Source organism: Pongo abelii, chromosome 7, assembly GCF_028885655.2.
Source record: "Pongo abelii isolate AG06213 chromosome 7, NHGRI_mPonAbe1-v2.0_pri, whole genome shotgun sequence".
Lineage (NCBI taxonomy): Eukaryota > Metazoa > Chordata > Mammalia > Primates > Hominidae > Pongo > Pongo abelii.
This window is the reverse complement of record NC_071992.2, coordinates 90,743,709-90,769,990: the sequence shown is the minus strand read 5'-3', so window position 1 is coordinate 90,769,990 and position 26,282 is coordinate 90,743,709. Positions and strand designations below refer to the sequence as shown.

The following is a 26,282-nucleotide window of genomic DNA, read 5'->3' as shown; positions in this document are numbered from 1 at the left end:
TTGTTTCCATTCTCCCCATCACTTTCAGGTACACCAATCAGACGTAGATTTGGTCTTTTCACATAGTCCCACATTTCTTGGAGGCTTTGCTCATTTCTTTTTATTCTTTTTTCTCTAAACTTCCCTTCTCGCTTCATTTCATTCATTTCACCTTCCAGGGCTGATACCCTTTCTTCCATTTGATCACATCGGCTCCTGAGGCTTCTGCATTCTTCACGTAGTTCTCGAGCCTTGGTTTTCAGCTCCATCAGCTCCTTTAAGCACTTCTCTGTATTGGTTATTCTAGTTATACATTCTTCTAAATTTTTTTCAAAGTTTTCAACTTCTTTGCCTTTGGTTTGAATATCCTCCCATAGCTCAGAGTAATTTGATCGTCTGAAGCCTTCTTCTCTCAGCTCGTCAAAGTCATTCTCCATCCAGCTTTGTTCCATTGCTGGTGAGGAACTGCGTTCCTTTGGAGGAGGAGAGGTACTCTGCTTTTTAGAGTTTCCAGTTTTTCTGCTCTGTTTTTTCCCCATCTTTGTGGTTTTATCTACTTTTGGTCTTTGATGATGGTGATTTACAGATGGGTTTTTGGTGTGGATGTCCTTTCTGTTAGTTTTCCTTCTAACAGACAGGACCCTCAGCTGCAGGTCTGTTGGAATACCTGGCCGGCCATGTGAGGTGTCAGTCTGCCCCTGCTGGGGGGTGCCTCTCAGTTAGGCTGCTCGGGGGTCAGGGGTCAGGGACCCACTTGAGGAGGCAGTCAGCCCATTTTCAGATCTCCAGCTGCGTGCTGGGAGAACCACTGCTCTCCTCAAAGCTGTCAGACAGGGACATTTAAGTCTGCAGAGGTTACTGCTGTCTTTTTGTTTGTCTGTGCCCTGCCCCCAGAGGTGGAGCCTACAGAGGGAGGCAGGCCTCCTTGAGCTGTGGTGGGCTCCACCCATTTGAGCTTCCAGGCTGCTTTGTTTACCTAAGCGAGCCTGGGCAATGGCGGGCGCCCCTCCCCCAGGCTCGCTGCCGACTTGCTGTTTGATCTCAGACTGCTGTGCTAGCAATCAGCGAGACTCCGTGGGCGTAGGACCCTCTGAGCCAGGTGCAGGCTATACTCTCCTGGGGCACTGTTTCCGAAGCCCGTGGGAAAAGCACAGTATTCGGGTGGGAGTGGCCCGATTTTCCAGGTGCTGTCTGTCACCCCTGGAAAGGGAACTCCCTGATCCCTTGTGCTTCCTGAGTGAGGCAATGCCTTGCCCCTGCTTTGGCTGGTGCACGGTGCACTCACCCACTGACCTGCGCCCACTGTCTGGCACTCCCTAGTGAGATGAACACGGTACCTCAGATGGAAATGCAGAAATCACCCATCTTCTGCGTCGCTGGTGCTGGGAGCTGTAGACCGACCGGAGCTGTTCCTATTCGGCCATCTTGGCTCCTCCCCCTCTTGTGATGTCTTTACCTGATATTGGTACTAGGGAAATGCTGGACTCATAAAATGAGAAAGTATTTTCTCATTTTTTCATTTTCTGGAAGAAATAGTAAAGAATTGGGATAATTTCCTGCCTAAATGTTTTGCAGAATTCATCATTAAACAACTCTGGGCCTGTTATTCCTGTTTTAAGAAGCTTAATTATTAACTCAATTTATTTAAAAGGTATAAGCCTATTCAGATTGTCTATTTCTTCTTCTGTGAGTTTTGGCAGATTATGTCTTTCAAGAAATTCATTCATTTTATTGAGATGATGAAATGTGTAGGCATAGAGTTCTCCATAGTATTTATGTATTATTCTTTTAATTTTTATGGAATCTGTAAAGATGATATTAGTAATTTGTGTTTTCTCTCTTTTTCTGTTAGCATAGCTAAAGGGTCATCAATTTTATTGATCTTTTCAAAAAACTACCATTTGATTTTGTTAATTTTCTCTTTTGATTTCTTGTTTTCAGGTTCATTGATTTCTGGTCTTGTTTTTATTATTTTTGTTCTTATGCTTACTTTGGATTTAATTTTTCTCTTCTTTTACTGGTTTTCTAAGGTGGACATTTATATTGTTGATTTTAGATATTTTTTCTTTCTAATATATGCATTCAATGCTATAAATTTTCATCTAAGCACAGTTTTCACTGCCTCCCACATTTGGTAACTTGTATTTTCACTCTCGTATAGTTTAAAATGTTTTAAAATTTATCTAATATTTTTTCTTTGACCCATGTATTTTTAGAGCTATATTTTTAAATCTCCAAGTATTGTGGTATTTTTTAACTATTATTCTGTTATTGATTTCCAGCTTAATTTCATTGTGGGCTTAGAGCAGACATTATAAAATTTTTATTTATTCAAATTTGTTCAGGTGCAATTTTATGGTCTGAAATGTGGTCTATCTTAGTGAATGTTCCATGTGAGCTTGAAAAGAATGTGTGTTCTGCTGTTGTTGGATGATGTTGTCAATGGATGTATCTGATATCCTGTTGATTAACGGTACTGTTGAGTTCATCTATGTCCTTATTGATTTTCTGCCTGCTAGATCTGTCTACTTCTGAAAGAAGGGTATTAAAGTATCCACATGTAATAGTAAGTTCATCTGTTTCCCTTTGCAGTTTGATCAGTTTTCGCTTCATCTATTTTGATGCTCTGTTATTAGGTGAAAACACTGACCACTTTATCATTATGAAATGCCCCACTTTATTGCTGATAATATTCCTTACTCTGAAGACTGCTCTGTCTGAAATTAATATAGTTTCTCCTTTTTATTTTGATTAATGTTAGCATAACATATCTTTCTCATCCGTTTACTTTTGTTTTATATGATTCTTTGTATTTGAAGTGGGTTTCTTATAAACAAGACATACCTGAGTCTTGTTTCTGTTTTTTTTTTTTTCAGTCTAGCTTGGCAATCTCTGCCTTTTAATTAGTATATTTAGACCATTCATGTTTAAAAGAGTTATTGATTGATTGTCTTAGTGTGTTTGCATTGCTCTAAAGAAATACCTTAGTATAGATGATTTATAGAGAAAAGATGTTTATTTGTATCATGGTTGTGCAGGCTGTACAAGAAGCATGGTATATGCTAACATTTGCTTCTGGTAAGGGCTTCGGGAAGTTTCCACTTATGGTGGAAGGGGAAGGGGAGTAGGTCTCACATGGTAAGAAAGGAGGAAAGAGAGATGGGAGAGAGGTGCCATACTCTTTTTAACAATATATTGCAGGAACTAAGAATGAGAACGCACTGAATCTCAAGAGAATGAGAATGACACAAGCCATTCATGAAGGATCTGCCCAAACACCTCCCACTAGACCCCACCTCCAACTCTGGGAATCAAATTTTAACATGAGATTTCGAGGAGACAAATGTTCAAATTAAATCATTGGTATAGTCGGATTAATATCTACCATGTCTGGGCCGGGCGCGGCGGCTCATGCCTGTAATCTCAGCACTTTGGGAGGCCAAGGCAGGTGGATCACGAGGTCAGGAGATCGAGACCATCCTGGCTAACACGGTGAAACCCCATCTCTACTAAAAATACAAATTAGCTGGGTGCGGTGGCGGGCGCCTGTAGTCTCAGCTACTCGGGAGGCTGAGGCAGAAGAACGGCATGAACCCGGGAGGCGGAGCTGGCAGTGAGCCGAGATGGCACCACTGCACTCCAGCCTGGGCGACAGAGTGAGACTCCGTCTCAAAAAAAAAAAATAATAATCTACCATGTCTGTTACTTCTTTTTATGCATTTTTTTCTATGCTTTTTCATTTGCATTTTTTACTTCACCTTTTTTCTTATTCATAGGTTGACCTAATAGATAATAATTTGTTCAAAATAATAACAACAATGTATTCCAGCAACATAGTTTATTGATAAGTGGAATGAATAAAGCAATGAAACAAGAAACAGGAGGAAGAAATTAAGAATATTTTGTTACTGTAAGGTACTAGTTGTGAAATGCTATAATGCTGTTTCAAAGTGGATGTGGACTAATTGCAAATGTATATTGTAAACTTTAAGGTATCTACTAAGAAAAAGCAAAGTTAATGCAACTGCTGGCAGCCGTATTACTTGATCAGCAAATATTTATTGAACACCTACTATGCGTCAAGCACTATGCTAAGTAATAATTATGCAAGAGTGAACAAGAAACCATTTCTGCCCACAGGGAGTTTGACTTAAATATCTTTTTTTAAAAAAACAGGAGCCTATTTTTGGAAGTTATATAAAATTGAATAGATATTATGAAAAAAGAAAAACTTAATATTGAATATTTTATAAATTATATAGTGCAGTTGCATCTTGCTTAAAGATTGAGTTCTAAAATCAGAGTTAATGTGAGAAGTGAATTGTAAAAGATTACCCTTTAAGCTTTGGAATCACATCAAGAACTGTCAGATACTCACACTCTCAAAGACATCATGGTGTTCAGCTGCGCAAGGTGGCTCATGCCTGTAATTCCAACACTCTGGAAAGCCGAGGTGGGTGGATCACTTAGGCCAGGAGTTACAGACCAGCCTGGGCAACATGGTGAAACCGCGTCTCTACTAAAAATACAAAAGTTAGCCGAGCATGGTGCTACACGCCTGTAATCGCAGCTACTCACGTGGCTGAGGCACGAGAATCACTTGAACCTGGGAGGCAGAGGTTGCAGTGAGCCAAGATTGCGCCACTGCACCCCACCCAAGCCTGGGCGACAGAATGAGATTCTCTCAAAAAAAAAAAAAAAAAAAAAAAAAAAAAAGACGTTATTGAAACAGAGAAGAGCAAATCAGTAACTATTCTCTCATGCTATCTCCAAGAGTAATACCTCGTGAGAAGCAGGAGAAATCTCCTCTACTAAAATTGGTATTTCCTTTTTTATTTTCTGAACAAAATGTTAAAGGTTAAATTAAATTTGGCTATGATCCAGTTTCACAATTTAGAAGAAGAAAACTTTTTAAATGTTACCTTCACTTATTCCTTCTCTAACATTCTTTTTTTTTCTTTATAAAAAGCCCACTTTCTGAACTTCATCATTTTCTCTCTCAAAAAAAACTTTTAACATCTCTTTCAAGACAAGTCTACTGGCAACAAATTCTCTCAAAATTTGTTTGTCTGAGGGTCCTCACGTTTGAAGGGTAATTTTGCATGATACAGAGTTATAGCTTGGAGTGTGTTTTTTTATTCTGTCAACATTTAAAATGTCACTCTATGCTCTTCTTGCTTTTATGGTTTCTGAGAAGTCTGTTGTAATTCTTATCCTTGTTTCTGTATAAGTAAAGTGTTTTCTTTTTCCTCTGGCTTCTATCAAGATCTTTTTCTTTACATTTGATTTTGTGTAGTTTAAATATGATATAGCTACTTGCAGTTCTTTCAGTGTTTAACCTGGTTGGTGTTCTCTGAGCTTCCTAAGTCTATGGTTTGATGTCTGATATTAATTTGAGAGAATTCTGTTATTATTACTTCAAATATTTCTTCTGTTCTTTTCTGTCTTTCTTCTCTTTCTGGTATTTCTATTACATGCACATCACACTATTTGTAGTTTTCCCACAGGTCTTCAATATTATGTTATGATATCTGTTTTGTTTTTCTGTCTTTCTTTTCTTTGTTTTTCAGTTTGGGAGGCTGTTACTGACATACTTTCAAGCTCAAAGATTTTTCTCAGCCATGTTCTGTCTACTAAGGAACTCATAAAAGGCTTTCTTTGTTTTTTACCTTCAGAATTTATTTTTGGTTCCTTCTTAGAATTTCCAGCTGTATTCCCACATTATCCATCTGTTCCTGTATATGGTCTAATTTTTTCACTAGAGCCTTTACCATATAATCATAGTTGTTTTAAATTCACACTCTGTTACTTCCAACATCTCTGAAACATCTGGTTCTGGTTCTGATGCTTGCTTGCTCTGTCTTCTCAAATTGTCTGTGTGTGTGTGTGTGTGTGTTTTTCTACTATGTCTTATAATTTTTCATTGAAAGGGGGACATACTTTACTGGGTAGAAGAAACTGCAGGTAGTGATAAGGTGTTGGGGGTAGAAGAAGCTTTCTATAGTTTTAAGATTAGGTCTCAGTCTTCTAGTTAGCCTGTGATATGGTTTGGCTGTGTCCCCATCCAAATCTCATCTTGAATTGTAGTTCCCATAATTCCCACATGTTGTAGGAGAGACTGGTGGGAGATAATTGAATCATGGGGACAGTTTCCCCCATACTGTTCTCATCATAGGGAATATATCTCACAAGATTTGATGGTTTTATAGGGGGAAACCCCTTTTGCTTGGTTCTCATTTCCTCTCTTGCCTGCCGCCATGTAAGACCTGCTTTTCACCTTCTGCCATTTCAAATAGGATAATTTTGAGCTGCATTTCCCAAATTATAATCACATTTTATTTTTCTTTCATTAATATTCCACAACTATAAATAAGTAATTGAACTCCTGATACTCCCATCACAATACACCATACTTTGGAGGGTTTTCTCAACATCATTGATCACCAGAGAAATGCAATCAAAACCACAATGAGAAACCATCTTATGCCAGTCAGAATGGCGATTATTAAAAAGTCAAGAAACAACAGACGCTGGTGAGGTTGCAGAGAAATAGGAATACTTTTACACTTTTGGTGGGAATGTAAATTAGTTCAACCATTGTGGAAGACAGTGTGGCAAATTCTCAAAGATTTAGGACCAGAAGTACCATTTGACCCAGCAATCCCATTACTGGGTATATACCGAAAGGAATATAAATCATTCTATAAAGATACATGTGAGCGTATGTTCATTGCAGTGGTATTCATCATAGTAAAGACATGGAATTAACCTAAATGTCCATCAATGGTAGACTGGATAAAGAAAATGTGGTACATATACACCATGGAATACTATGCAGCCATGAAAAGAAATGAGATCATGTCCTTTGCAGGGACATGGATGAAGCTGGAAGCCATCATCCTCAACAAACTAACACAAGAACAGAAAACCAAATACCACATGCTCTCACTCATAAGTAGTAATTGAACAATAAGAACACATGGACCCAGGGTGGGGAACAACACACACCAGGGCATGTTAGAGGGTGAGGCATGAGGGGAGGGAACTTACAGGAGGAGTCAATAGGGGCAGCAAACCACCATGACACGTTTATATCCATGTAACAAACCTGCACGTCCTGCACATTTATCCCAAAACTTAAATTAAAAAAGAAAAGAAAAGAAAAGAAAAACTAAGGAAGGCCATTCTCTGTATCTGATCTTATCTGAATCTACCTTGGAGTCAGGAGACAATCTTGGCCCCGGAGTAAATTGTTATGATTAGTTGGCCAGATCTCAAATCCATGTGAGATGAGTACTTTGAGCCTTCTGTAATTACAGAAAATTCTCAACCTACAGGAATTTGAGTTGTTCTAATTTATAGCACTCTTGCAATTGCACCTGTGTAATTATTTACGGCACTTAGACCAGCAAGAGCACAGATTATGTCACTCAGGCTGTCTAAATCTTGAGTATTGCCACATAAAACTTCAACCCCTAGGTTATGTCCTTGAGATCATTCTAGCTACATGTTTCAGATACACCACCAGTTCCTGGACAAGGATTAACCACATTTCTTGCATCTCTGTCATTCCTTTTACAGCCAGGCATTTCTTATATAATCAATAAATGTGTGAAAATAGATATTTCATTTCCTTTTAAAATGATTATTTACGAGTTCAAAAAGCCTTATGCTGTACCATGTACAGATATTTTTCATTTCATAGTTAAATAATTATAATATTTTTAGTCATGTTTATAAGCTGTTAGTGAGTAGGTCCTTTGGTAACTATTGCAATGCTTTACCAGAATTTAAAAAACAGCATTGTCATATCAGAGTCCCATACAAAAAGTAATACACAACGTATTTAAGGATGCTTTGTATATCTTAGAGTTATGATCAATATTTTATTATGTCCATGACTTTTCAAATAAAGACTATAGTTTGCAAATTTAGGTTAAAAATTGGTTTATTTATCTAAGCTCTTAAAATTAGCTCTTAAAATTCACATAACAGAATTATTGATGATTTATCATAAATAGCCTAAAAAATAACCACATTATCTTTCTAAATCATATTTTAAAGATAAATTTTTCCAAAAAATGTTCTAAGAAATGAATGAAAGGGATATGTAACAGTTAAAATACACTTAAGACAGATATCTAGTATCGCCATCAAATCATGATTTCCAAACCGTAATTTAATCATGTTTTGTTGAAGATAGTCCTGCCAATGAAATATTAAAATAAATATTCGGAGATTATTTTTACAATTGATTTGCCTATTCTTTCAAGAGATTTTCCAGATTTAAAGTAATTTCAGCATCTTCCTGGGTTTTTCCTTAAACGGGAATTTTTTTTTTTTTTTCGCGTTTGTGATGTGCATCCTTAACTATTTCACCTCCATTCTCTGGGTTTTGCAACTTGCCTCTTAGCTAATGGTTTCATTTCAGTTACATTCATTCCGTGATTTGACTACAATGACTATAGTTTTCCTCAGCTTTTATGTTCTTCATGTCTTTGGTCCCTCAGCTAAAAATGTACTTCACAACCCCATCCCATATTGTTCTGTATTCAAATCCTGCTTACAAGCTCACCTCGAAAGTATGTCCTCTGTTAAGTATCCCCAGTACTCATACGCAGAAATAATTGACATTTTATCTGTGTTCTCAGGCTCCATTCTTTGTATCTTTGATGATGGTTGCTAACATTTATTTTTAGTGCTTCCTAATTCCCAGATTTCATGATAAGCACATTTTATAAACCATCTTGATTCACTTAAATAATAATGTAACTCATGTTAGTATTATAAATATTCTTTCGTTTGTTTTGTTTTGTTTTGTTTTGTTTTGGAAAATAATACTCAAGAAGAATTTGCAAGTAATTTTAAAGAGATTACACAGTAGAATCTATATTTGTATCTAGGCTGATCCTAAACTCTCAGTCTCCATGATGCATTGTATCCTAATACTTATTGCATTCTCTGTTATAAGTATTAATAAGTTATCAATCTTCCTCACTAAATTTCAAACTCCTTGAGAGCAAAGATACATACACATCATTCATCTTTGTTTCTGGCCACATCCTACTTAGTGCATTTCTTGACCCTAGTCTGGACAAAATAAATATTTTTCAACTTTTAAATATGCTTATATTAAAATTCCTAATTCCATTTTTATTCTAGAATTACCAGGATATTTTTTATGAAATATTCTTTTCTATATATTGGTAGAGAAATGTAGAGGTAATTCTGTGGCTATTCAGTAGTACATTACTTAATTATGCTGCTGAAATATCATCAAATTGTGTGTCGATGATGCCATTAGAAATCATTTCAGAATTTCCTTCTTTAGACAAAACTCTAACTCCAGACTAAGGTCATTGTTTTGCTAAACAAATGTCACTATGGGTTTTGATTTGCAGCTAACTACTCATTAAATCTTTACATTTATATTTAGACTCAATTATTACATAGTGCAAGGGCAGTGATGATTTATAAATAAAATAATCAATTATTTAAACTTATTTAAATCCTGTCTTTTACAGTCATTATCTTAGGGTGAATGGGCTTCACATTTTTTCTCCAAATTATGATTGTACTAAAGTCATGTTATTTTATAGCTAAAAAAATAAAATAAATAGGTTATATTGTAAATGTACCTACTAAACTGCCTGTGACCTAATATCTAATATGACTAGGAGAATAATTGTGTGACTAACAATTCAGATTAAATGAACACAAAAAGCCTAACCTATTATAAGAGTAAAAACCTTTGTGTTTTGATGCCATTTTGGCCATATAAAAATATAATACATTGTGTTTTGGGAAATATTTTTACACAGTGTATATTTTAAAATAAAGAATATAAGCCAAAATCAGAATTAAAAATATCCATGAGAAAAAACTATAAGTTAAAAATATAGACAGATGATAATGTTTCACTTACTAAAAAGTTGAATCATTTTTTCCCATTTTTATTTTCAAAAATTAATACAACAAATAGATTCTCATATTAAATCATGATTATCTGAATTATAATTTGTGATGATTTAATTATAATTTTAGATAACTAATAATTACTTTAAAATAACCCATTGAAGAAGTATATATATTATTTTTTCTTCAGCACATTTCTTTCTCAAACTTTACTAACCAAAAATAATGAATAATGTGACTAATCTCTTGTCTAATTTACAAATCGCTATTGATCACCTAATAATTGCTGGGAATTCTGTTGAATCTTGGAAATCCAAAAATGTAGCCAACATGGTCTTTGCTCTGCTGGGGTTCATTGTAAAGGGTAATAAATAGCAATTTAAATATTAAAATAAATGCTATAAATAGAAGGATATACAACAAGTAGTGAGACACATGAAGGAATTCCTTAATTTTACCCATGAAGGTTGTAAAAATGTTCACTCAAGGGTGAGGGTAGTATGCTAACTAAATTTTTAATCTAAATCTTTAAGAACTAGTAAGAGTAAGCTAAGAGATCAAAGAAAAGAAGAAAACACCAGTCAGAAGAAATAGCCTGTGAAAGGGTGAAGCTAGAAATTTGTCATCTGGAACTCATCCATTATGAAATTGTTAACTACAGTATCTTTTTCTAATCCAAACTCAGATCTTGCCAGCCTTTCCATTTTATTTGTTATTTCTAAACATCTCTGGTTCAATGTCCTCCACACTTTTTAACATCTCCCTTTTCTCCCAATCCATTTATCTTTGATGTTCTATTTTACCTGGAAATAAATTAGAATCATTCATGTTTCATAGTTTTTCTTGTTTCAGTGTATTTTTCATTAGATTATTTTATAAATTTGAATTCTGGTGGTATTGTAGTCTACAAATCTGATTTTTACAAATTTGGGTTTTACAAATTTGATTTTTGAAGATATTGTAATCTATATTGTGATTAATTTCATTTTATAACTCTCTTTGCTAATATATAAATACATTCTGCATGTCATTTTAGGTTGGCTTCCCTAGGAATAGGACTCTGAGATTTGTGTGTAGGATATTTATTAAGAAATGCTCTAAAAATGCACACCCAGAAGGGAGATGGAGGCAAACTTTGGTAGAAGAAGCTAAGTTGTGATGGTGACTCAACAAGAGGGTCAGCCAGTCCCACAGTGAGAGTTGAAATTGAGATGGCTTTCAGAGTTTTTCGGAGTTGAGGCAAGAGGTCCAGGTCTGGCTCCTCAGATTCACCATTACATCTCTCTATGAAGCCAACACTGCTGGCTGAATAGGAACCAATACAACATTCTGTAAAACATTTTATCTAGTGTCTTTAGACTAGATGATGGCAGACGATAGGGGAGTCAGCATACCCTTGGATTGAGATTGTAAATATAGACTGTTTCTGATCCTTCTTTCTGGTAAGAATGCAAAAGAGCATGCATTCATACAGATTAATAGGCACATACCTCACAATTGCAGCCATGCTAATTACTATGATTAGGGTTACTATTTGGTGGGAGTCTAGTATCAGTCTTCAACATCTATCTGCCCTTTTAAGACATTTTGATGAATTAAGCAGAGATTTAATGAATACCACTATTCTTGCATTTTATAGTTCTTTACGAGATCATAATATTTGCTCCCCCAACACACACTCAAAATGTGATATTCTTATTCTGATTGAGAAGAGCATTTTATTATATTTTTCTAAACACAGTTGCCCCCAGACACAGCTGTCGAATTTCGTTGTTCTTGCATTTATCATTTCCCTCATTTTTCTTAACACCTGATATATTGCACCCACTAGTACATTTTCTTTCACCAATATACCATTACAGTTCTTTATAGGTGAAAATTTAAATAATTTCACTACTACTTTGTGCCAGGAGCTATCCATTGTCCAATAATTACCAGTGACAAGGCTCCCGTTGAGAGCTGGCTGTTGGGTAATCCTGTTTCACAGTCCAATAAAGCAGGGAAATTGCCGTGGCCCTGTCCCTCCCCTGCCCCTATCAGCTTGTCTGCCTCAAGGAAAATCAGTGCATCACCTCAAGTATAAGCTCAAGTATCAGCTGAAGCATGGCCAAAGTAGGGAGATCCTGTCTCTACAAAAAATTCAAAAATAGCCAGGTGGGATGGCTTATGCCTGCAGTGCCAGCTACTCAGGAGGCTGAGGGGAGAGGATTCCTTGAGCCTGGAAGATCGAGACTACAAAGAGCCCTGATTGCACCACTGCACTCCAGTCTGGGCAACAGAGCAAGACTGTCTCAAAAAACAAAAAACCTATCTGCTCCAACAGCCACATTGAAAAAGATGTCAAATTACACTCACATATAGTGTTATAATAAACCATATTATTAATACATTCTTTTCTAAAAGTCTGTGTCATATTCCTCCTATGACCCAGAGCAAAGCCTTCCTTCTCATTTTTCTCTGTAAAATTAGGTTATATCTCTTCTACTCTCCACTGAAATATAAAAATTATCTGTTAAATATTTTTAAAAATTGTTTGAAATTATTTAAATAGTGCCTGCTAATGTAATAAAAATACTGATTCATTAAGAAATTGGGAAAACATGGGGGTTACCTGTATGAAAGTAAATGTGCTAAAAACATCTTCTTTCATAGTAGAAAGACAGCAAGTAATGTCTAAAACTAAAATAAATAAATAAATGCGATTTAAATATGTTTTCAGATTATAGAGAAAAAAAACCCGATATAGTATTTGAATGTTGTTGCTGCAGAAGTGAACTTGGATAAGAGATGAATGGTAGGAAGCAGAGCTCCAGGTTTCATTGTAAGACTTAAGTGTAATTTGTCTTTTTAAATGATGTACATGTATTACCTTAATATGAGTAAAAACAAAATTAAACCTAGAATTTCATAAATATAAGATTAACAGGTCCTTATAATTTAAGACATTTTACAAAGAAACTTTAAACATCAACAGAGGATACCAGCAATTGAAGCATCTAGGTTAAATATTTATATATCAAAAGTACATTCATATAATGTTTAAGCCAACAACGCATATATTTTTATTACTATGACAACACTAGGTAGCAAGAAAAACTACATAACTAAAGTGCAAATGTAAGGATTCCCTTTACAATCAGTGTCCAGTGGTTTATTTGGAGATGTACTAATTAATTTTGCTTTGGACTCTAAAGACAAGCGTTAACATATAAATTTAATTAAATTATGATATGATTTGGCTCTGTATCCCCACCCAAATCTCATCTCTTAATTGTAATCCCCACATGTCGAGGGGAGGACCTGGTGGGAGGTGATTGGATCATAGGGACAGCTTCCTCCACGGTACTCTTGTGATAGTGATTGAGTTCTGTGAACCCAGAAAATCTGAGACAGGTCTCAGTTAATTTAGGAAGTTTATTTTGCCAAGGTTGAGGACACGTCCGTGTGATGACATGTGCCCAAGGTGGTCGGGGCACAGTTTGGTTTTATACATTTTAGGGAGACATGAGACATCAATCAACATGTAAGAAGTACCTTGGTTCAGTTTTGAAAAGTGGGACATCTTGAAGCAACGGCAGGAAGACTAGAAGGGGAAAGGGAGCTTTCAGGTCACAGACAGGTGAGACACAAGCAGTTGCATTCTTTTGAGTTTTTGATTAGCCTTTCCAAAAAGGCAATCAGATATGCATCCATTTTGGTGAACAGAGGGATAAATTTGAATAAAATGGGAGGCAGGTTTGCCATAAGCAGTTTCCAGCTTGAGTTTTCCTTAGAGATTTTGGGGGCCCAAGATATTTTCCTTTCACAGTTCTCACAAGATCTGATGGCTTGAAAGTGTTTGGAAGTTCCCCTGCCTTGTGCTCTCTCTCTCTCTTGCTGCCCTGTGAAGAAAGTGCTTGCTTCTCCTTCACCTTCTGCCATAATTGTAAGTTTCCTGAGCCCTCCCAGTCATGCAAAACTGTGAGTCAGTTACAACTCATTTCTTGATAAATTACCCAGTTTCAGGTAGTTCTCTATAGCAACGTGAAAATGGGCTAATACAGAAAATTTGGTACTGGGAGTGGGGCACTGCTATAAAGATAACCTGAAAAGGTGGAATGGACTTTAGAACTGGGTAACAGGCAGAGGTTGGAACAGTTAGGAGGGATCAGAAGAAGACAGGAAGATGTGGAAAAGTTTGGCACTTCCGAAAGACGTTGAATGATTTTGGCCAAAATGCTGATAGAGATATGGAAAATGAAGTCCAGGCTGAGGTGGTCTCAGAAGGAGATGAGGAACTTGTTGGGAACTGGAGCAAAGTTCTTGCTATGCTTTAGCAAAAAGACTGGCAGCATTTTGTCTCTGCCTTAGAGATCTGTGGAACTTTGAACTTGAGAGAAATGATTGAGGATATCTGACAGAAGAAATTTCTAGGCAGCAAAATGTTCAAGATGTGACCTTTTTTTTTTTCCGAATGCATACAGTGATACACATTCACAAAGAGATTATCTGAAACTGAAACTTTTGTTTAAAAGTGAAGCAGAGCATAAAAGCTTGGAAAATTTGCAGCCTGGCCATGTGGTAGAAAAAAAAATTTCTTGAGACAAATTCAAGTGATTGACTGCAGAAATTAGCATAAATAAAGAGAAGTTGAATGTTAGTAGCCAAGACTATGGGGAAAATGTCTCCAGGGCATTTCAGAGACCTTCACAGCAGCACCTCTCATCACAGGCCTGGAGGCCTAGGGGGAAAAATAAATGGTTTTGTGGACCAGGCCCAGGGTCCCACTGCTCTGTTCAGGCTTAGAACATGGTGCCCTGTGTCCCATCCACTCCAGCTCCAGCCATGGCTAAAAGGTACAGCTCACAGCTCAAGCCATTGCTTCAGGGGGTGCAAGCCTCAAGGCTTAGTGGTTTCCATGTGGTGTTGGGCCTGTGGGTGCACAGAAGACAATAGCTGAGCTTTGGGAGCCTCTGCCTAGATTTCAGAGGATGTCTGGAAACACCTGAATGTCCAAGAAGAAATCTGCTGCAGGAGCAGAGCCTGCATGGAGAACTTCTACTAGGGCAATGCAGAGAAGGAATGTGGGGTTGGAGCCCCACACAGAGTTCCCACTGGGGCCCTGCCTAGTGGGGCTGTGAGAAGAGGGCCACTGTTCTCCAGACCCCAGAATAACAGATCCACTGACAGTTTGTACTGTGCACCTGGAAAAGCCACAAACACTCGGAGCCAGTCCTTGAAAGCAGCTGTGTAGGGGCTGTACCCTGCAGAGCCACAGGGGCAGAGCTGCCCAAGGCCTTGGGGGCCCACATCTTGCATCAGTGTGCCCTGGTCATGAGACATGGAGTTAAAGGAGATTATTTTGGAGCTTCAAGATTTAATGAGTACCCTGCCTGGTTTTGGACTTGCATGGGGCCCCTTTGTTATGGCCAATTTCTCCCATTTGGAATGAGAACGTTTACCCAATGCCTATATCCCCATTGTATCTTGGAAGTAACTAAGTTAAGATTTTGGGGAATTGTTGTGAAGGCATAATTGGTTTTGAAATGTAAGAAGGACATGAGATTTGGGAGGGGCCAAGTGTAGAATGATATGGTTTGGCTCTATGTCCCCACCCAAATCTCAAATCAAATTGTAATCCCCATATGTCTAGGGAGGGACCTGGTGGGAGGTGGTTGGATCATGGGGGGCAATTTTCCCCATGCTGTTCTTGTAATAGTGAGTTCTCACAAGAGCTGATGGTTTAAAAGCATTTGACAGTTCCCCTCTGGCTTTCTCTCTCTCCTGCTGCCTGTGAAGAAGGTGTTTGCTTCTCCTTTCACCATGATTATAAGTTTCCTGAAGCCTCCCTAGCTATGCAAAACTGTGAGTCAATTAAACCTCCTTTCTTTACAAATTACCCAGTCTCAGATAGTTCTTTATAGTAGTGTGAAAATGGACTAATACAAATGACTATATAAAATATATTATCAGTATCTGTAAAAATATGAAATCATTTTTGAACACTAACGAAGCACCTGGTTTCAGTGATTTTTTTTTCTCAGTTTTTATTTAGAAAGTTTAGTGAAACAAACATAGCATCACAGTTTAGTAATACTTTAATCTCACTATAATTTAACATTGTAAAAAATCTACTAATTTTTGATTTCCAACAATAAAATTTATAAAAATAATTTTACATTTATAAAATGAATTATTTCACAATAAATTATTCATTTCTATTACCTGAAAAAAGTTGAATACTATATAAAAGTAATAACTTCCCTTATCAATATTTTGAAAATATGCTGAAAACCTCAGTTCCTTTTTTCCAGCATCTTTGGCAGTTCAGTATATAAAAATAAAATATTATAAATTCCCTGACCATAGTTATTGAAGCAGAATCATTACTAATAATTTCAAAGATACAGCTGTTTAGTAAATATACATGAATAAATTACAGGGTTCACTAAAAATGAATTTTATCTTTTATACTTCAAAGGTATTTGCTATGTTCTGAATTTTTGTGTTTTCCAAAATTCACATGCTGACACCTAGTCCCCAGAGTGATGGTATTAGGAGGTGGGGCCTTTGGAGGGTGATTCAGTCATGAGAATTAGTACCTTTATTAAAGAGACCCGAGAGAGCTACCTTGTTCCTTTTATGTATAAGGACACAGCTAGAAAATGCCATGTATGATCCAGAGGCCTAATTTGTTGATCCCTTAATCTTGGACTTCCCACCATTGAGAACAGTGAGAAATAAATTTCTGTTGTTTATAAGCTGCCAAGTTCATAGTATTTCGTTACAGCAGCCTGCACAGACCAAGGCAGTATTTTTTTTTTAATGTCTTCTAAGGGAACCCCCCCAAAAGTAAACAAAAATCTACAAAAGTTATTTGTATGATAAAAATCAAAACATTCTTATTCACGAAATAGAAGCTACAGTAAATTTTCAAAAAATAAGAGTTAAAAAACTCCCCCCATATGATACATTTTACAGTTTCACAAGGGTACCAGGTCTTGAAGGAATTTTATTAAATCTATTAAATCATAGGTAGCTTTTAATAATCATTTTTCTACTTTAAGAGTTCAATTTTACTTTAAGAGCTAATAAGTTACTTAATATTACTATAACCTTTTTACTTATAAGGTAAGTGGGAGATATGACATCATAATCTTAGACATTTAAAAAATCCTGAGAAAGATTATTTCAATCTTTTACAGTTTGGGACCCTCTTTTTTAAAAAAATATTATTGATAATTACTCAACCAGTTTTTCCAATTTTCCCTCTCCTCAACCAGAGAGGAGCCACTGCATCATGAGGTGGCCCATGCTTCATTTGCTTTAAAACAAATTCCAGCTTTAAGTGATATCAGAGAGTTTAAGGCTCCAATGAACTGTACTCCTCAGTCTAGAATTCGACATTTGGTACATCCCTGGGCTGCTACATTTCAAAGAATCTGCTAAGCCAGTCATTTTACTTTGTTTTTGTTTTCATCAAAATCTATCTGGTGAATCTTTTATTTTATCCAATGTTTTTAAGAGAAAGTCTTGTTAAAACTACAAAAGTGGTTTCTTATTCAAGCCGCAACAATTTTACACTCACTGCTTATCGGTAAATATATATTATAGGCAACATGATGAATAGTATCCAATCATCACTCTACTGCATATGTTTAAAAACCACACTATGAGTAAGAAGTTCACATTTTTCATTCCACACCAAAGATTCATTAAAGTCAACTAGACCCGGGCTTGAATGTGGTTCTCTCACTAGTTATGTTTGTGAACTTTGGTTATGTTCCTTAAACCCTCAAGCTAAAGTTTCCCTTATTTATAAAACAGCGATAATGATATCTCTCCTAAAGTGTTATTATGAGGACCAAATAAGGGACATGGGTGGTAGATAGCTAACTTGTCCTCAGAATCAGTTCTCTGAGTGGCATGGCTTTGGCTGAAACAGACTTTCCACCTATAGATAATTCTACTGGCTACTGTGGGAGCCAGCTGTGGGCATGTGCTAATTTCTTGTCAATGGATAACTATTTTCTAAATTGTTTCAGGAGAGAGAAATGGATTCCTCTCTTGATTTAGTCACTGTTTTAGGGGTTTCTTTGTTACATTTCACCCTGTATCCTAACTGATAAAACCAACATGTTTTTGCTTAACATACATCTTCAAATAAAGTCAGATTTCAAAAAGTATCCAGTCATCCTTGGAATAGTTTTTTGTATTTTTCTAAACTTAAGATAGGAATATTTAACTCTAAAGCAAAGAGTTGCTTCTTTACCACAGACTGTCCATAAGAGATTCTTCTTGAAAAAGATACAGCCTATTCTACAGCAACTGCTTTATTTTTCTAATCTGCAAGTTTGTAATTTATTTTTAAAAACTTAGCTCATTTTATATTAAACCGAGATTTCTGGTCTACTATTTTCAGGCAAAAACGAACACTTTGTTCTGCATCACATCACAATAAAGCAATTATTTACAGATTTAAATTAACATTAATAAAACAAATGAAACTCACACATAAGATTCAATTGGTTCAGGCACAATGCAGGGGCAGCTGGAAAAAAATACCCTATATAAACATCTTCAAACTCAGATATACATTGGTTGAATGTGAAAGTTTTACATAGTAGCAATAACAAACAGAATGAACGTATGAACAAGAAAATAGGACACCATTTTATAACAGCACCATGAAGAAGCCTTGGCTAAGAGTTTGCCAAAAGTGCTATCCTGAGATATTTCAAGATCAACAACTTTTCACATTTATATAGTGCCGTTCTGAAGTAAACACATTTTCACAATTGCTTTTGTTTGGAGAGATGCTGGTGTGAAATGACTGATGCTTGGTTTGCAGCTATTTTGTACTGTTCTTGCCCAGAGCCTTGTGGTGGGGAAGGGAGTGGGGTTTCAGGAGTTGCTGAAAAAGAATCAGAGAATTGAGTCTGATGGTGGCAGTCAGTCTTCCCCACCCCATTAAACCCTACATAACACCAATACACATTAGCGTAATTTGGAAATGTTTTTAGAAGATCCTACACAGAATAGTGATTTGTAGAATGCATTATTGGTCCACGACATACTGTTAGAGAGTACTCTCACCTTACTTCCCAAATAACATTAAATAGAAAGAGGTCATGTTAAAAATTTTTTTCATAGTTACTTTAAGGTGTTTTCTGCCTTTCCTAATAGAATTTATAAGCATTTGATTCTCTAATAAACCTAGCAGGAAAAAAGGCCATGAAAAGAATTAACAGAAGGACAGTTTTCTCAAATATTAGAAAGCAATGTTTATATTTTTTACAATCAAAATTCACATAAAATAAAAATATATTTGGTTTGGATTCCACTAATTCAGACATATTAGATGACATAAAAAATTAAGGTTAAGATACTTTATAAATGTTCTGAAATCTAAGTTGTAGTCAAAAGCATCTGAAAAATACTGGCTTTTTTTTTGCTTCAAAATTATCCTATTACAATCGAGCTTGCCTGTCCTGTCCCCTTTGATGCAAAGAGCAAGCCTGAGTAATTGAATAGAAAGTAACTGAATATAAAAAATTGAATTGAATGTAAAAAGTTACAGTTTCAAAACTTCATTGTCTAGAATAGTAGTTCTTTCTATTGTAAAATCTAGCCATATTATAAAATAATCCAGGAGTTATTCTGTAATTTTTAGAAACTTGAAATATTTTAGTACTCATGCTTATTATTATTGTATTATTCCACATAGTAAACAAAACTAACAGAAAATGTTTGATGATCAGACTGAGGCTTTGTAAACTTTATAGCTTATGTCTCAACAGTTTTAAAACATTATGTACAAAACAAGAACAGTCTCCTTTTACCTGGTGTTCATTAATACATTAGCTTTATATTATTGTTAAGTATGGATTAGCAATTACTTAGAAGCAAAATTTTTAAGTGAAGTTTAAATGACAAATCAATGTCAAAATCTGCTTTTACAATTATTTCTGGCTATTTAGACTAGATCTAAGACTGCAGTAGCCTTCTCAAAAAGACCAAGAAAATATGCATGAACTTAAATTTTGGTTATGTTTAATATCCTGCTTTGCATAAAATATAAATTATTTCAAATGAGCATAGTAAAGCCAAGTTTTCTTTTACAAACAAATCCCACAAATAGTATGTAGAAAGAACAAGAATAAAAATGAATGTAACAATGTGATTTTTAAAAGACTAGAGTCAGCAAATATGTTTTTAAAATACTAGAATACTAGCCTTTAAAAAGTATTCAACCACCAGCAGAACTGTCCAACTCTCTTGTCAGTTGATTCCTACAATGTTTATTGTGTTGTTAATGTGTTTTGTTTTGTGAGTTTATGAATAATTGATCTTTAAGAGACACAACTCCATAAACTCTCTAGTTTGGTATTAGGCTTGCCCCTCTCTTTCTGCTCTTGATTATCTATTAAATGAAAATGGTAAGATCTATTCTGCAAGGATGGTTCCAAGTAATGTCTTTCAAGTACATTGGAAATCCAAGATTGTGCCATATTTTTCTATAATTTATATTTTTTCCTAACAATTTCATTTCTTTCTCTCTCTCATATACTCAAATAATTTTGGTTTCAAATACTATTTACACAAAGATCTACCTGTGCTTGTATCTAAAAGATGGCACGATAGCATGCAGTCCCATGGCCTCTACGTTCCCTACCAATGCCTAGAAGTCAGGTGGTACTGGTAAATTGTTGTTGCATTGCATACAACATTTGGAAAAAAAAAAAAAAAAAAATGTTGTAGCTAGCTATTAAAGACTATTGTAAATTCAGTAGGCAATAAGTGTATGCATAATAGTTACATCACAATAACTCAAGTCATCTCAGTGAGTAGTAGGTTTAGTGTTCAGAGGCAATAGATCAAAGGTAAATCTGGAATTAATTAGAGTAAATTCAGAAGCAATTGAGCAGTTAATCTAGATATTTAATCAAATAATTAGAGATTTGTATCACCAGAGTAGCTTAGAAAAAATAGAATTAGCATGAAGCCTACAATAATAGATTAACTTAGCTACTAACAATCTCCATAGTATTTATATGGTCATTTGCGTTCCAAGGAGTTTTCATAAGCAGCCCTCACTGCACAATTCTGATGTGAATGAATTCTGGTTACCAAGGCTTAGTTAAACACCACCAGTCTGGCAACAACATGGTTCAAGTTTCAGTTACCACGGTAACTCACAATTAAGAGTGAGTAATTTCATAAATACAGACTCCACTGCCAACTCTTCAGTCTGCAAACAGCTACCTAAATAACAGATGTGCTTTATGATCAGTGACTGATCATGTCAGAACTTTTAGTCTGTCCATGATTGGTCATTGAGCACCTTCTATTCAGTTCAGGCATGGAAAACAAACTGCATACAGTGGCTGTGTTGCCTCCTTGTTTCCTAGTGGTAAATTCACATCACATTTTACAAAATTGAATAATTGAATTAGAATTGACCAACAACAGTGAAAGTGCAGAAAGGAATAAAAAGTGATAATGCTGGAAGTGACATACAAATAGAACATAAATGCAGTCACAGAAGAAGTAGCTGACCACGGGAATGTTGCCGCTGCTGTTGTTTGAGTCTCTAAATATGCAGCCAGGAACCTAGCGAAGGAAAATGTGTCCACATAAATGAGAAAGCTGGATGTGTCAAAAGGGGAGAAGGTATCCCAAAATAAGTGAAACCAGCAAGAAAATTTCACATTAAATGAATTCTCAGAAACATGCCAGGACATTGAGAATGCAAGGGATAAAATGTTGAAAGCTGATCCAAACTTCCCAACGAGTAAAACTCATCAGGGCGTAGAAAAGATCCTCACTTCCTAATGTAAGTTTCAGAAGGTGACAAGAACTGGTCAAACTGCGTTTCACAATTTTTTTTATAAAGAAATAAAACACTTCGATTGTCAATATTCCCAATGTTTTAATTACAGTGTATCAACTGAAATGTTTTATATTGAATTCTACAAAATAAGTATAAAGATTATATTTATTTAGTCTCTACAAACATTAAGAGAGTTCTTAATGTTTTGACAAACATTTTTGAAGGTCCCAAGCAGGAAATAATTTTCCCATTGATTATTAAGATTCCCTTGCATGGTTTCAGCTTGCATTGTCGTTTTTATGGTCTCACACTACCATGCAAAGCAAGGACTACTTGTATACTCTTTTGTGCTCCCCAGACCTATGAAGTAGAAAGATTTTTCTTATATTTTCATTTTAGGAAGCAAACATGTCTAGGGAGAGTAAGTGATAAGCTGAATAACAATCTTCTACTGCTGAGTCCCAGATGGGAAATTACACCAAGTTTTTGCCATTTCTGGTTACTAATAGATTCTTTCCCACAATTCCACTTTTTCTTGGGTAATTAAGAAATATCATGGTTGAAAAGTAGCCTATATACTTACAGATCTGGTCTGCATGAACCAGTGTTGACATGGGACCTAAAAGTATAGTTTGTCCAGTTAATGGATCTTGAGACAAATGTGGATGCACTGGATGATGGAGATGACTGCCATCATTGGAAGCCCCTACAAAAGATAAAAAGATGCTGTGTTAGTGATATTTAATCAGGAACAGCAAGTTTACCTTGAAACAAATGTTTTGATTGACAGCTTAAATATTGCTATTTTTGCCAAGTGCTTTTTGGGAATTCAAAAATAAATGGACAGAACCACTGGCATATTAAGAACAATGTCAGCTTTCACTGTACATTGGCTAGATTAATGTTGCATCATATTATGCTGTGTATTAATAATGGACCTTGTGTGCCGTTTCCTGGAATCATTAGGTTCGCTGCCTGTTGTTAAGGCAATTCCAAGAATCACTTACCTCAAGTTTATAGTATTTGGGATCACCGTAATAGCATGAACAACTTTCATTTCAGAAAGAGATCATTAGGAACAAATTATGCACCAGAAAACTAAAATTAAATATGATGATTTTACAAGGAAATTTAATCTAGATTGGAATGCAAAATAAATGATTTCTTAACTTATTCCTGACATTTATTGCAACAATGAAATATCATTTTCCCTTTCTACTATTTTGTGTCAATTAATTATTTCAGGAGCACAATGTTCATTTTTAAGATATTATATATATATATGTATTAGGTTGTATTGCAATTCCAGTATCCTTGAGGTTTTAAATGAATCAGGGCATGAAAAACCATGATATATTTAAAGAGGTCATAAAACCAGGAAATTTGTTTCTCTTTGCCATGTTTGGAAGGATCTGAAAATTTAAGTCAGAGGGACTGTGGAGTAGAGGTAGTGGAGGATAATAAGAATGGGGGTTTGAGGCTGGGCACAGTGGCTCACGCCTGTATTCCCAGCACTTTGGGAGGCCGAGGCTGGGTGATCACAAGGTCAGGAGATCGAGACCATCCTAATCAACACGGTGAAACCCCGTCTCTACTAAAAATACAAAAATTAGCCAGGCTTGGTGGCATGTGCCTGTAGTCCCAGCTACTCCGGAGGCTGAAGCAGGAGAATCACTTGAACTACGGAGTCGGAGGTTGCAGTGAGCCGAGATTGCACCACTGTGCTCCAGCCTGGTGACTGAGCGAGACTCTGTCTAAGAAAAAAAAAAAAGAATGGGGGTTTGAATCTGTTTAAGTATTTTTGTCTCTCTGATGGGTCTTGCAAATTTTCTAAATGTAAAAACTTGAGTTCATTATGTCATAGCAGAAGGAAAAAAATTCAGGAGCATCACAGCAACTTCAATAGATGAATTAAATATGGACAAAAAAATCAATAGGTCAAACTTATATTTTGTGTGATTCTAATCAATAAAGTAGAAATTATTCAATGTACTCACCACCTAGTAGCATTTCCTGAAGTAGGTTGTCAATTTTAACCATCCCAAAAAGTTTAACGAACTGTATTTGCTCAATCATTTGCCACGTGATGCTCTGCAGTGTGGGCAGGAGCAGAAGCAACTCTCCAAACCTCCCCCGGGAGTCATACTGCCGATCATTGATGTAGTCCTCCAAACCAATCTGCACTTGGAACCTCATGTTCTTAATTTTTACTGGATCACTTAGCCCTTTTGCATCTGACAAAGGAATAAGAGAGGCAGTGTACAGATTTAACCTAATTAGAGTGTGAGACAACAAATATTCTAATATTGAAAAGTAGTTCAATGTTTATTATATTAATTCTCTAGTGGAATTTTGAAAACCAACCTGGATCAAAAAATACAATTGCCTTTAAACAAGCATACTCATTGTCATCAATCTGGATTTCTTGAAATGGTCTAACCAGCTCATCTAGAACACGATTGGCCACACGGCTAATCTCAACTTCACAGCTGTTGCGGTGAATAACATAGTTGTTTCCTATGAGAGAGAAAACAAAACAAAACAAAAATAACCAAGTGTCTCCCCAAATTGTCAACACTGTTTAAAATTTAACTAACCTGTGTTTAAAATAGTCTACCCTTGAAGGAATAGTGATGTACTTCCTCTCTCAGTGGTGGTGTTAGTTATGCTAGAAAAACTTAAGCATGCTTGAAGGACCAAGAACATTGATAATGTGATCACATGCATTTTAACGGGATCAGTCACTGGTGATAACACAAAAGTGCAGACTAATAACATGCTAATATTTGACAAAATCTAAATATAATGATTAGTTTTTCTCTGTCAGTCATCTATTAGAGTTTTATTCACTAATGACTATAATACAAACCCTAAAGAATCTTTCTTGTTTACAGCGGATTAAAAACAGCACTTTGATACTCTAGGCATTCTAGGCATACACTATTGAAACAGTTTTAACAACCTAAGTAAAGGAGGTTGATTTTTTTTTTAAATTAGCATGTGAATTCTAATGAGTTGCCTCTGATAGTATGTTTTCTCTTCCAGGACTTCTTTAAATAGAGGTGGGATAACCACTTTATAAGGCTGACTTTAAGGGAGTTCAGAGATTGGGTAGTGAGCTGGACCACCTATTCCCTAAAGATCTTTCTGACTTAGAAATTCTCTGGCTATAATATGATGACAATTTTTATAGCTTCCAAAAATAACAGCTAAATTGTTATTTTCTGGTTTTATAAAAAGACAAATATTCTAAATTGTTTCACTGCAGGCAAAGACAATCCTCAGGGTAACAGCATGTTCAATGGTAGCCTCACCTTTCTTTTTTCTCCAGCTTTATGGAGGTATGACAAGCAAACAGAATTGTATATATTTAAGGTGTACAATGTGATTTTTTGTTTGTTTGTTTGTTTTTAGATGGAGTCTCTCTTTATCTCCCAGGCTGGAGTGCAGTGGCACGATCTCAGCTTGCTGCAACCTCTGCTGCTCAGGTTCAAGTGATTCTCGTGTCTCAGCTTCCAGAGTAGCTGAGATTACAGGCTCCCGCCACCACGCCCAGTTAATTTTTTGTATTTTTAGTAGAGACGAGGTTTCACCATGTTGGCCAGGCTGGTCTCGAACTCCTGACCTTAAGTGATCCTCCTGCCTCTGTCTCCCAAAGTGCTGGGATTACAGGCATAAGCCACCACGCCTGGCCCAATGTAATGTTTTAATTTATATCTACATTGTGAAATAATGACCATAGTAAAACTAATTAACATATATTTCACCTCACATAGTTACTTTTTTTTGAGTTTCACTCTTTCTTTATGAAAGGTTAGCTTACCTAACTATTCTGGGTAAATCAATTTAGAACTAGAATGTATACAGTAGGCATTTTGTTTTCTAGGTATATTGCATTTAAGTCTATAACAAGAACAGCATTCTAGATGTTTACTAGAAATTCAAGAGAGGTATTTAATAGCATTTCAGGGCATAGTCTCCACAATCACATTATGTGGTTTAGAATCTTGGCTATATTCTTTTCTAGCTTTGTGACCTTTGGTAAACTTTCTCTGCCTCCATTTCTTCACCTGCAAAATGGGCTGAAAATAATAGTACTAATCCCTTAGGGCCATTTCAAGGATTAAATGAGAGAATATATATACATATACATGTAATGTACTTAGACCAGTGCATTTACATAGTAAACCTGCAATAATATTAGATATTGTTATATTGTCTTCAATTTATTTATATTTGGGGCTAAAACATCTAGCACAAAAATAAAATAATCTAGTCATATTTTCACACGTCAGAGAGAGGTAGAGCTAGTAAGTGTCAGAAGGATCTCAACCCTCAAAACCTAACTGTTTAAGTTAAGTAAGGTAGTGGGATTGGAGCAATTAATGAAGACAAACGTTTTTTCTTTATGTCTTCTCTACCCCACCACCCCACACCTATTATCCTTCTTTAGCCTCTTCTAGCATTCCTGTCTATCGAAATTGTTCAGTCATTACCATTAATACTTTTTTACTTGATCATTTTGTAGCATATCGTGGGCTATCATGGGCAATAAGATCATAGGACGTAAACATGT

At 35.9% G+C, this 26,282-nt stretch overlaps 1 protein-coding gene and 1 long non-coding RNA gene across 5 annotated transcripts in view; one reads left to right on the top strand and one right to left on the bottom strand.

The window, feature by feature from the left end:
• The window catches only part of LOC129061052 (uncharacterized), a 38,104-nt gene extending 24,591 nt beyond the window's left edge, over positions 1-13,513 (top strand). Inside the window, exon 3 of the long non-coding RNA XR_010141205.1 lies at positions 13,393-13,513. This is a non-coding gene — a long non-coding RNA (uncharacterized LOC129061052). The remainder of the gene's footprint in view (positions 1-13,392) is intronic.
• Positions 13,514-15,903: 2,390 nt separating this feature from the next.
• Positions 15,904-26,282, bottom strand: part of HNF4G (hepatocyte nuclear factor 4 gamma) — a 155,480-nt gene continuing 145,101 nt past the window's right edge. For 2 of the 4 annotated variants that reach the window (XM_054561782.2, XM_054561781.1), the window contains 4 exons: positions 24,071-24,223; positions 23,704-23,940; positions 22,290-22,412; positions 15,904-18,787 (listed from right to left, as the gene is read on the bottom strand). In XM_054561782.2, the coding sequence (XP_054417757.1) occupies positions 18,666-18,787; positions 22,290-22,412; positions 23,704-23,940; positions 24,071-24,223 (635 nt within the window). In that variant the 3' untranslated portion in view covers positions 15,904-18,665. Of the gene's footprint in view, positions 18,788-22,289; positions 22,413-23,031; positions 23,461-23,703; positions 23,941-24,070; positions 24,224-26,282 lie in introns of those variants that run through there. The other 2 variants (XM_054561783.2, XM_054561784.2) reach the window with 2 other exon arrangements.